General features: G+C 40.6%; 1 protein-coding gene across 1 annotated transcript; it reads right to left on the bottom strand.

Annotated features, from left to right (window-relative positions):
- Positions 1 to 2,665: 2,665 nt before the first annotated feature.
- On the bottom strand, positions 2,666 to 8,199 carry LOC124016085 (lysozyme G-like). The gene is made up of 4 exons (XM_046331612.1): positions 8,043 to 8,199; positions 4,373 to 4,563; positions 4,115 to 4,253; positions 2,666 to 3,172 (listed from the first exon to the last, which is right to left on the bottom strand). The coding sequence occupies exons 1-4, from the start codon at positions 8,044 to 8,046 to the stop codon at positions 3,039 to 3,041; spliced, it is 468 nt and encodes a 155-aa protein (XP_046187568.1). The 5' UTR covers positions 8,047 to 8,199; the 3' UTR covers positions 2,666 to 3,038.
- Between the last annotated feature and the right edge of the window lie 4,253 nt (positions 8,200 to 12,452).

Below are 12,452 nucleotides of genomic sequence, written 5' to 3' on the forward strand. Positions count from 1 at the left end.
AGCAAAATGTTTTTAAAGATATGCGAAGATTTTTTTTTTTTTTTTTTAAATAGTTAAACGAAAAAGAGACGATACGACAGGACGATTTACTGCTACGCCATCTTGGAATCACGGTAAGGCGGGGCTTTACCTAGCAGAGATTAGTAGATAATCTGTAGCCAGTGGGTTTGGCGACGAGTATGAAGCGAGGGCCAACCAACGAGAGCGTACAGGTCAAAATGATGAAAGATGAGAGAGGCCTGTAATTTTCATCATTGGTACACTTCAACTATGACAGACAAAATGAGAAAAAAAATCCATAAAATCACATTGTAGGATTTTTAATTAATTTATTTGCAAATTATGGTGGTAAATAAGTATTTGGTCAATAACAAAAGTTTCTCAATACTTTGTTATATACCTTTTGTTGGCAATGAAAGAGGTCAAACGTTTTCTGTAAGTCTTCACAAGGTTTCCACACACTGTTGCTGGTATTTTGGCCCATTCCTCCATGCAGATCTCATCTAGAGCAGTGATGTTTTGGGGCTGTTGCTGGGCAACATTTTTCTTTCAACTCTCTCCAAAGATTTTCTATGGGGTTGAGATCTGGAGACTGGCTAGGCCACTCCGGAACCTTGAAATGCTTCTTACGAGGCCACTCCTTCGTTGCCCGGGCGGTGTGTTTGGGATCATTGTCATGCTGAAAGACCCAGCCACGTTTCATCTTCAATGCCCTTGCTGATGGAAGGAGGTTTTCACTCAAAATCTCACGATACATGGCCCCATTCATTCTTTCCTTTACACGGATCAGTCGTCCTGGTCCCTTTGCAGAAAAACAGCCCCAAAGCATGATGTTTCCACCCCCATGCTTCACAGTAGGTATGGTGTTCTTTGGCTGCAACTCAGCATTCTTTGTCCTCCAAACACGACGAGTTGAGTTTTTACCAAAAAGTTCTATTTTGGTTTCATCTGACCATATGACATTCTCCCAATCTTCTTCTGGATCATCCAAATGCTCTCTAGTAAACTTCAGACGGGCCTGGACATGTACTGGCTTAAGCAGGGGAACACGTCTGGCACTGCAGGATTTGAGTCCCTGGTGGCGTAGTGTGTTACTGATGGTAGGCTTTGTTACTTTGGTCCCAGCTCTCTGCAGGTCATTCACTAGGTCCCCCTGTGTGGTTCTGGGATTTTTGCTCGCCGTTCTTGTGATCATTTTGACCCCACGGGGTGAGATCTTGCATGGAGCCCCAGATCGAGGGAGATTATCAGTGGTCTTGTATGTCTTCCATTTCCTAATAATTGCTCCCACAGTTGATTTCTTCAAACCAAGCTGCTTACCTATTGCAGATTCAGTCTTCCCAGCCTGGTGCAGGTCTACAATTTTGTTTCTGGTGTCCTTTGACAGCTCTTTGGTCTTGGCCATAGTGGAGTTTGGAGTGTGACTGTTTGAGGTTGTGGACAGGTGTCTTTTATACTAATAACAAGTTCAAACAGGTGCCATTAATACAGGTGTAAAGGCTGCAGGCATCCATTTATTTAATTAGGTTATTTTTTTGGACCCAACATCTGGAAGTCATTTTATGTGGGTACACAAAGTTAGACGCTGTAAACTAACCTCTCCCTCGTCTTTCACCTTTTATTGTTTCAGTTGAACACTCCAGATGAAAATCGCCCCGACCAGTGAAGACTACGTGGCCGTGCCCATCTGTCCCTGTGTCTTTCAGAGTGGGAGAATAAAAAAATGATCTGACCGTTTTTTATTTTAAATGTCTCTCCCTGATCTCCCACTTCATTATGCCTCACCTTTTATTTTATCCTATCCTCCCGGGGTTTCAGTTTTACCTTTCTTTTCCTTGTTCATCATGGCAGTTTATTTTTTGGTTAATTAAATAATTGAAATTAACTTTTTATACAATTATCACTGTTTATTTTATTTTTCCTTACCAATAGGAAATGCTGCAAATTTTCTGAAATGTCAAGAAATCCCAGTGATTTTCTGCTTATTTTATACTTTTTACCATACTTACTAATTAGAGAAGTTGGAGATTGGCTTTTCACATTGCAGCATATCACTGAACATGACAGATCAATGTTGAATTCAAATGTCAGAAGACAAAACTAGATTAACGCTATAGAATATATCAGATTCAATTTTGCCTGTCACAAGTAGAGGGCACTATGATCATAGATTTCAGAATGTCAGGGCAGCTAGACATCCTTGTTGAACACTTGACACCTTGTAGTCAATGCCCCGAGAAATTGAGGCTGCTCAGAGCAAAAGGGCGTGCAACTCAATATTATGAAAGTGGTCCTAATGTTTTGTTCACTCAGTGTATCTTTAGGTGTAATTGTCTATGTAAGGTTGGATTTCTTTATTGAGTGGAAGATCGTGTATTCATGTAAGTGATATTCTGCAAGAATCAATGGGTAGCCTATATTTCATTCATTTGAATTATTAAAAAAGAAAAATACTGTTCATTAATCACAGATTAAACTACATACAAATTGGAAATCAGCAATGTAATCACTCTACCTTGACAATTAATAAATGTTACCAAACTAAGAAAAAGTGAGTGTGTATTCTGTAAAATTGTATTTCGAGAAGTCAGTCAATGAGTCATTCCAGGACATGACTGGGGTTGCTACCAGATTTCCACCATACTGATTTCAACAAAAGAAAGACTAATCACACATTTTATTTTTAAGATTGTAGCTAGTCATGTTATTTCAATAAATACATAGTGACGGTGCAAGACAATCACAAATAGGTCAGAAACATTTCTCTCATTACGTTGGATTGGAAAATTATATGAACTAGAATGTTATAAATCTGTGCTTACAAACTAAAAGTTTGATGAGTTGACTCAAGTGCATTACTGCTAGGCCAAAAGAAAAATGTGCACCATAGGACAAGGATCATTAAAACACTGGATTAATGAATCATAATTAATTAACAATTAAAACATCAGTCTAAGTTTTGATGAGATAGTAGAGGATATGTCATTTACTTCACAATGGTCTTAATCGAAAACTGCTAGGCAATCACGGAGTTGACTTTAATAACCATTACGTCTGTAAAATTGAGCTCTGGTAAGAACATCCATGGAGTAGTCCCCCCCAGTGGTCATCTCATCCACTCTACTGTAACAGTGGACATTATCCAGCCCCACATTGTAGGCTGCTAACCCTCCTGAAAAAAACAAACACACAGGCTGTAATCTATTCATGTAATCTATGTAGTTGTATAATGCATAATACAGTTTGTATTAAACCTATGACTGATCATCTCTATCAAACTCTGGGCAGTTTCCTTTAAGGACCCAAAAATTGACAGCTGTGCCATATAGATTGCAAAATTGTTGGGAAGAGATTTGATGTACTGATTCCTTGGCACATGGTTTATGAACTGATACAGAACCACAACAGATTAAAAAACGTAGAATTTAAATTGAAATGATTATACAAAATTATCACAAACAACAGAGTGTTATGTTAAATATGGGGGATACAATGATCCCACATCTCCAGATATTGCTGCGAAGAGACAATCATTAGATCATTTGTTTTGGTATTTTCTATACAGGGTATGTAAGCTTGTTTTTGGACACTGGTTCAGGAATGTCTGGAGAATTTCAACATTTACCAGGAACTAACTTGGCAAATAGCACTGCTGGATGATTTGAAAAGTCATAATCGATCAATAAAATAATAATACTTTTAGCAAAGGTCTTTATCTTTGGTTTGCAATCTGTAGACTATGAGAATAGAAAACTGGATGGTCTTCAGAGATAGATGGGAGGGGTTGACAGTAGCTGAAGGATGGGATTAAAAACAAACAAAAGATAACTATTGTAAAATGCATTGTTAGTAAAATCTATATAGTATGCATAAGCTGGAAGTAGAAGCCTAGGTGTTGTTTCCCATTTGTTTACTCCAACTAGGGGAGGAGTGGCAGGGTTAGGAGAAAATAATAAAGGAAACTATTTAGAAAGGATAGTGATATATATATATATATATTTTTTTTACCCCCAAAATATGGGGGATTGGAAATGATACAGACAATTACATTGTAGCTTCCATCAATCTAAAAAAAACTATTGGCAAGAAGGACGGGTCAATTGGTAGGCAATACCTCTCAGCTGCTGCTCTTTGGTCCATGAAGGGAATTTTCTCTGAACCGATCCAATTATACCAACGAGTATCCCAGTTGCTTGACTCAGATGTTCCTCACTGTCCCATCTCCCCAGTGGAACGTGCCAGTTTTTGTCAACCTATAAAAAAAAAAATATGCAATAGAAATCTATGGACACCACTTTTGTATTGTGAAATAGGAAACAAGCTCTCGTCTGCCAACAGTATAACAAAGGTACCTGCAAAACTGAGTACCTACCTGCATGAGTCCAAATGCATTTCCATTGTCCCCCCAACCATTGACCAGTCCTGCTCCTGTCCCAGCCCTGGTCTCTCGTGAGATGATCCCAGCTATGATGGATGGCTCCACTCCATGGTTATGCCCCACTCGCTTTATGATGGACTTATAGTTGTTCATGTTTGGCAGTTCTCTTGCCATTTCATGAGATCCTGTTTGTAAATGAACTTATTATATTTGAGTATTTGTCAGAACTTGTAAGAGTTGCCAGAGACCACTTACAGCTATAGCTGTATGAGGTACAAGTAGTACCAACCTTCATATCATAGGCTTTAATCAAGACAATTCACGTGAGATTAAATTCAAAGTGCACAGACTACACAAGACAAACTGAAGTGTATATTAGTACAAGCCCTTTTGTAAGGTAGCAGTGATATTCCAAAAACACAAGATGTATTTTGAGTTCTGGTTGGGGTGAGTGGGGTATGTTAAGCCATTTTTTACATTCAACATCACTCCGTCAAGGAAAATATAGTCATCTTTCTATTAAATATATCCACATATATTTCCGGATGTTGTGTATCCCAGGTATGGGGTAAATTGAGCTGAGGGACAGGGTAAAGTGTACCATATAAACATTTCTGTACTGAATGAAATATTACCACTGCCTTTTTAAAACTCTTATTTCCAGGACACAATTCAAAAACAATCACAATAGTTTCTTGTTGTCTTTTAATCATTTTAAGCACCTTTTAACAAAGGACTAACACCTAACAAACACTATGTGCTTTTGTTTTTACACAGGCCAGGCCCCGTTGTTGCCTCATATCCCAGCGATAATGCCTTGCATCACACCTGGGAAGGAAACATTTCAATTTGTTCAACATACAACATGGCCATTGGTTCAACTTACCCCAAGGCAAACATTTTGACTATATTAGCCCACAAAACTACAAGGATGCACTTTCATGAAAGGTTTAGTTTAGATACAAACATCATGAAACCTCTGACACAATAAAATAATTGGGGGGGGGGGCACAACTTGCTTACCACTTTTTCCATGTGGTTTCTTCCTTCACAGACTCCATGAAATTATTACCTTTTCCTAAATATTTGGTCAAATGAATAATTGTGTGTGTGGTTTTCTAGAAACAAGAGTGGCTCAAATGACCCCACTCTCTCCTACATATACATTTCAAATAAAATATAACACATAATATGACAAAGCAAATATATGACAGGATATTTTAACTGGTGCAGCAGATTTTATGAAATAGCTTTAACTATTAGTCAGACTTCAGAGTTGTATACTAAAAGGACACCCATGTGCGACAAACATGTCACAAGGAAGTGGATGGCGCACATTCTTTTTTACTTTTAAACTCGGACAAAACAGAGATGTTAGTTCTTGGTCCCAAGAAACAAAAGAGATCTTCTGTTGGATCTGACAATTAATATTGATAGTTGTACAGTCATCTCAAATAAAACTATGAAGGACCTCGACGGTATTCTGGACCCTGATCTCTTTTGACAAACATATCAAGAATATTTCAAGGACAGCTTCCCCCCCCCCCCCCCCCCCCCCCCATCTTCGTAAAATTGCACAAAAAAAAAAAGGAACTTTTTGTCCAAAAATTATGCAGAAAATGGTATCCATGCTTTTGCCACTTCTAGATTAGACTACTGCAATGCTCTAGAACCCCCAAAATGAATCATATTACTCCAGTTCTAGCCTCTCTACACTGGCTTCTTGTTAAGGCTGGGGCTGATTTCAAGATTTTTACTGCTAACTAACAAGCATTACATGAGCTTCTGGTCCGTGGGGCGACGCACAATTGGCGTAGCGTCGTCCGGGTTAGGGAGGGCTTGGCTGGTAGGGATATCCTTGTCTCATCACGCACCAACGACTCCTGTGGCGGGCCGGGCGCAGTGCGTGCTAACCAAGGTTGTCAGGTGCACAGTGTTTCTTCCGACACATTGGTGCGGCTGGCTTCCGGGTTGGATGTGCGCTGTGTTAATAAGCAGTGCGGCTTGGTTTGGTTGTGTATCGGAGGACGCATGACTTTCAACCTTCGTCTCTCCGGAGCCCATACGGGAGTTGTAGCGATGAGACAAGATAGTAGCTACTAAAACAAATTGGATACCACGAAATTGCAGAGAAAAAAAAAGGGTAATTTTTTTCTTTTTTTAAACACAAAAAAAAAGCATTACATGAGCTTGCTCCTACCCATCTTTCCGATTTGGTCCTGCCGTACATACCTACACGTACGCTACGGTCACAAGACGCAGGCCTCCTTACTGTCCCTAGAATTTCTAAGCAAACAGCTGGAGACAGGGCTTTCTCCTATAGAGCTTCATGTTTATGGAATGGTCTGCCTATCCATGTGAGAGACGCAGACTCGGTCTCGAACTTTAAGTCTTTACTGAAGACTCATCTCTTCAGTAGGTCCTACGATTGAGTGTAGTCTGGCCCAGTGGTGTGAAGGTGAACGGAAAGGTTTTAGGCTGGGTTTCTGTACAGCACTTTGTGACATTGGCTGATGTAAAAAGGGCTTTATAAATACATTTGATTGACTCTAGCTAGATTTTCATGCAAATATTCTAAAATCTGTTGTGTGTCTCCTCCCAATGGACTTGTTGCTGCAATATAACTTTTTGGGTGGCCTGAGCAAATTCACATAGAAATGTTAGTTATAGATCTGTCACTCATTGAAAGCAAGTCTAAGAAGCAGTCTGTTCCATGTGCACTATTTCTATGCTTCCCATTTAAAAGTTATGTTTTTGCCTCTTTTACTTTCGGTTTTGTGCACCATCATCAAACAGCTGAAAGTACAATATTTTTGGTTATGGGAAAATATATGTCACAGGGTTTAGATGGTACAATGGTTCTCTACACAATGACTGCTTGTTTTGTCACAAACTGAAATTAGGCGAACTATGAGAAGTTCTGCAACCAGGAAATGGAGCAATTTATGCATATTGTGCCTTTAGTTCTCATGTACCTAATAAAAATCAAAACGTCAATGTTTCTATCGCATTTTCAACTCTACCGATAGTTGTCACAACAACTGTTGCGCTAAATAGCAAATGTGCCTGCCTACACTGTTTTTGGCTCGTGCGCTCTTGCCAACGTCTCACAGATACAATGCGGATAGACGAATAGACTGCAGGTATGCTACATGAGATTATTATGGAGAAGAGCAAGAACGTTTGTCAAACGCAGTCAAGCATGGATCATCATGTCACTAGAATAAAACCATTGATATTTATTGTAAAGGAGCATAAAGCTCATCACTGTGCACTCAGTAGACTCCACAAGCCCAGCTACTGGTCCTTTTCATCATCATTGATTTCATTTGTAGCCAAATACAGTAAACGGCATGGTTTCCTGCGTCGTAGTGACTCCCTATGATGGTTATGATATCAGTATGTGCACATTAAGGCATTTCCGCCGCCAGTTCTTGCATTATTTATTTCACCAATAAAAATATCCCACCATGTCGAACAAACAAATGATCTGTCTGCGTTTGTAAACATTTTAATGGAGCTTCCTGTTTCCATCACAGCTGTCGTGATATTCAAAAAATATATACAGTACGACTTTACTCTCATAAAAACTGTGGATGGAAACGTGGTTAGTAGATGGAACCGAATCACACCATTTGCCTCTTTTCAAATGATAAAAGCTTACCCATGTTGATGTTTTGATTCTTTAAACTGGAGATTCCTCAAAATGTATAAACTAAAACTCAAGTAGTAGTTGAGCGGCGGCGGCGGCGGCTGCTGCTGCTGCTGGCTGGCTGCTGCAAATTTGACAAATATGCCTCTGCCCATGCACAACTGACTTCCTTTAGGCAACACTGTTTTTATAACGGACATTGAAAGATTAGGGGCTGACGTACCAATTACAAGCAAATTGCACTGCATGGCCAAGCTCCTCCCCAGCAGTGGTGGAAAAAGTACTCTATTGTCATACTTGAGGAAATGTAAAGATACCGAAATAGACAATTACTCAAGTAAAAGTGAAAGTCACCCAGTAAAGTATTACTTGAGTAAAAGTCTAAGAGTATTTTAGGTTTTAAATACTTTTGATACTTAAGTGTAAATGTAATTGCTCAAATATACACCACTGTTCCCCGGTCACGAGCCGATATGGCAATGTTCATAATTACGCCCATTAACACAATCAAAAGCTAATTCACATGTTGCATGATTCATTTAGCAGCCTACTTCGACCTGACAATGTGAAAGTTAATCAAAATGAAATATGGTGGCTGTGTATAGCAGCGTTTCCCAAACGTGTGGTCACCGGGGCTATAAAGCTGAAGCATCTGTTTAGAAAGTTCTCTCACCACCAAATATGGTAGTGGCCGGAAGTCCACTCGCGGGTTAATGGGAGAGGATGGAACTAGGTGAAACTGGGCTGACGTTCTGCGAATTATCTCAGCGTTAACATCTGATCTCAATACATTTTCTGTTCCCAAAACTCCAATCTGTTGTGAACACAGCACACAAAGTTTTATAGACTTATAGACACACCTTGTGGCAACCCCTTGGGATGTGCCTCGGCCGGGGGTGCCCGTTTTCTCAGCTTCACCCCTTGTAGGCTACACACAGTTAACATCCCCTTCTGCTTCCACAAGTGGAAATGACAGAGCCAACTCAATCTATTTCAATGGGGAAGGTGTGTTGGGATAGGCGCGTCAGGTTGCATGAGGTCACGCTAAAAACTTCACTACCATGCAAGACAGCCACATACTGTAACTCCTCTTGAAGTAAGAATATTATTAACTATCTATTTATCTAGTGGAAGGTCTGATATTTTTACCAAATTTGTAGGCTATTTATCGTTTTAGGTTGTATTTTGAGTTGCACTATGTTGGTGTTTTGTATGATTCCCAATTAGAGGCAGCTGGTAATCGTTGTCTCAATAATTGGGGATCATGTTTAAGTAGTTATTTTTCCCACCTGTGTTTGTGGGATTTTGTTTATGTGTAGTTGCCTGTGAGCACTCCATTGTCATCACGTTTCATTCATTCTTTATTGTTTTTGTGCGTTTCAGTTAATAAACATGTGGAAACCATATCACGCTGCACCTTGGTCCGATAATTCTTACGGCGTGACAAAGTGAAATGAAAAAAAATATTTGTTTCAAAATTTCTGAAAAATATCAAACGGAAAAGTGGTGCGTGCATATGTAGTCACCCCCTTTGCTTTGAAACCCCTAAATAAGATCTGGTGCAACCAATCAACTTCAGAAGTCACATAATGAGTTAAATAAAGTCCACATGTGTGCAATCTAACTGTCACATGATCTGTCACATGATCTCAGTATATATACACCTGTTCTGAAAGGCCCCAGAGTCTGCAACACCACTAAGCAAGGGGCACCACCAAGTAAGCGACACCATGAAGACCAAGGAGCTCCTCAAACAGGTCAGGGACAAAGTTGTGGAGAAGAACAGATCACGGTTGGATTATAAAAAATATCCAAAACTTTGAACATCCCACAGAGCACCATTAAATCCATTATTAAAAAATGGAAAGAATATGGCACCACAATAAACCTGCCAAGAGAGGGCCACCCACCAAAACTCACAGACCAGGCAAGGAGGGCATTAATAAGAGGCAACAAAGAGACCAAAGATAACCCTGAAGGAGCTGCAAAGCTCCACAGTGGAGATTGGGGTATCTGTCCATAGGACCACTTGAAGCAGAGCTGGGCTTTACCGAAGAGTGGCCAGATAAAAAAGCAAACATGGTTGGTGTTCGCCAAAAGGCATGTGGGAGACTCCCCAAACATATGGAATAGGGTACTCTGGTCAGATGAGACTAAAAGTTCACTTTTTGGCCATCAAGGAAAGCTCTATGTCTGGCGCAAACCTAACATCTCCATCCCCCTGAGAACACCATCCCCACAGTGAAGAAAGGTGGTGGCAGCATCGTGCTGTGGCAATGTTTTTCATTGGCAGGGACTGGGAAACTGGTCAGAATTGAAGGACTGATGGATGGAGCTAAATACAGGGAAATTCTTGATGGAAACCTGTTTCAGTCTTCCAGAGACTTGAGACTGGGACGGAGGTTCACCTTTCAGCAGAACAATAACCCTAAATGGCTGAGTCAAAGCCCAGACCTCAATCCAATTGAGAATTACTTAGTCATTAGTGTGACTTAAATATTGCTGTACAAGAACCCAAGGAGCTGAAGGAGCTGGAGCAGTTTTGCTATCCCAATGGTTAGATGTGCCAAGCATATAGAGACATACCCCAAGAGACTTGCAACTGTAATTTCTGCAAAAGTTGGCTCTACAAAGTATTGACTTTGGGGGGGTGAATAGTTATGCACAATCAAGTTCTGTTTTTTTGTCTTGTTTGTTTCACAATAAAAGAAATATTTTGCATCTTCAAAGTGGTAGGCATGTTGTGTAAATCAAATGATACAAACTCCCCCAAAAAATCTATTTTAATTCCAGGTTGTGAGGCAACAAAATAGGAAAAATGCCAAGGGGGTGAATACTTCCGCAAGCCACTGTAGTATACAATTGGATGACGTAGTACACAAAAAAATCAAATCAAATGTATTTATATAGCCCTTCTTACATCAGCTGATATCTCAAAGTGCTGGACAGAATCCCAGCCTAAAACCCCAAACAGCAAGCAATGCAGGTGTAGAAGCACGTGGCTAGGGAAAACTCCATAGAAAGGCCAAAGCCTTGGAAGAAACCTAGAGAGGAACCAGGCTATGAGGGGTGGCCAGTCCTCTTCTGGCTGTGCCGGGTGGAGATTATAACAGAACATGGCCAAGATGTTCAAATATTCATAAATGACCAGCACGGTCAAATAATAATAATCACAGTAGTTGTTGAGGGTGCAGCAAGTCAGGAGTAAATGTCAGTTGGCTTTTCATAGCCGATCATTAAGAGTATCTCTACCGCTCCTGCTGTCTCTAGAGAGGTGAAAACAGCGGGTCTGGGACAGGTACCACGTCCGGTGAACAGTTCAGGGTTCCATAGCTGCAGGCAGAACAGTTGAAACTGGAGCAGCAGCACGGCCAGGGGCCCAACCCAGACAGGAAGATCACTTCAGTGACTCAACCCACTCAAGTGACCCACCCCTCCTAGGGACGGTATGAAAGAGCACCAGTAAGCCAGTGTCTCAGCCCCTGTAATAGGGTTAGAGGCAGAGAATCCCAGTGGAGAGAGGGGAACCGGCCAGGCACACACTCCTGGGCCAGACTACACTCAATCATATGACCCACTGAAGAGATTAGTCTTCAGTAAAGACTTAAAGGTTGAGACCGATTCTGAGTCTCTCACATGGGTAGGCAGACCATTCCATAAAAATGGAGCTCTATAGTAGAAAGCCCTGCCTCCAGTTGTTTGCTTAGAATTTCTAGGGACAATTAGGAGGCCTGCGTCTTGTGACCATAGTGTACATGTAGGGATGTACTGCAGGACCACATCAGAAAGATAGGTAGGAGCAAGCCCATGTAATGCTTTGTAGGTTAGCAGTAAAACCTTGAAATCAGCCCTTGCCTTAACAGGAAGCCAGTGTAGGGAGGCTAGCACTGGAGTAATATGATTTTAAAAAATTGGTTCTAGTCAGGATTCTAGCAGCCGTATTTAGCACGAACTGAAGTTTATTTAGTGCTTTATCCAGGTAGCCGGAAAGTAAAAGCATTGCAGTAGTCTTACCTAGAAGTAACAAAAGCATGGATACATTTTTCTGCATCATTTTTGGACAGAAAGTTTCAGATTTTTGCAATGTTACATAGATGGAAAAAGATGTCCTTGAAACAGTCTTGATATGTTCGTCAAAAGAGAGATTAGGGTCCAGAGTAATGCCGAGGTCCTTCACAGATTTATTTGAGACGACTGTACAACCATCAAGATTAATTGTCAGATTCAACAGAAGATCTCTTTGTTTCTTGGGACCTAGAACAAGCATCTCTGTTTTGTCCGTGTTTGAAAGTAGAACGTTTGCAGCCATCCACTTCCTTATGTCTGAAACACAGGCTTCTAGCGAGGGCAATTTTGGGGCTTCATCATGTTTCATTGAAATGTACAACTGTGTGTCATCCGCACAGCAGTGAAAGTTAACAT

Source organism: Oncorhynchus gorbuscha, linkage group LG26 (genome assembly GCF_021184085.1).
Source record: "Oncorhynchus gorbuscha isolate QuinsamMale2020 ecotype Even-year linkage group LG26, OgorEven_v1.0, whole genome shotgun sequence".
Classification (NCBI taxonomy): domain Eukaryota; kingdom Metazoa; phylum Chordata; class Actinopteri; order Salmoniformes; family Salmonidae; genus Oncorhynchus; species Oncorhynchus gorbuscha.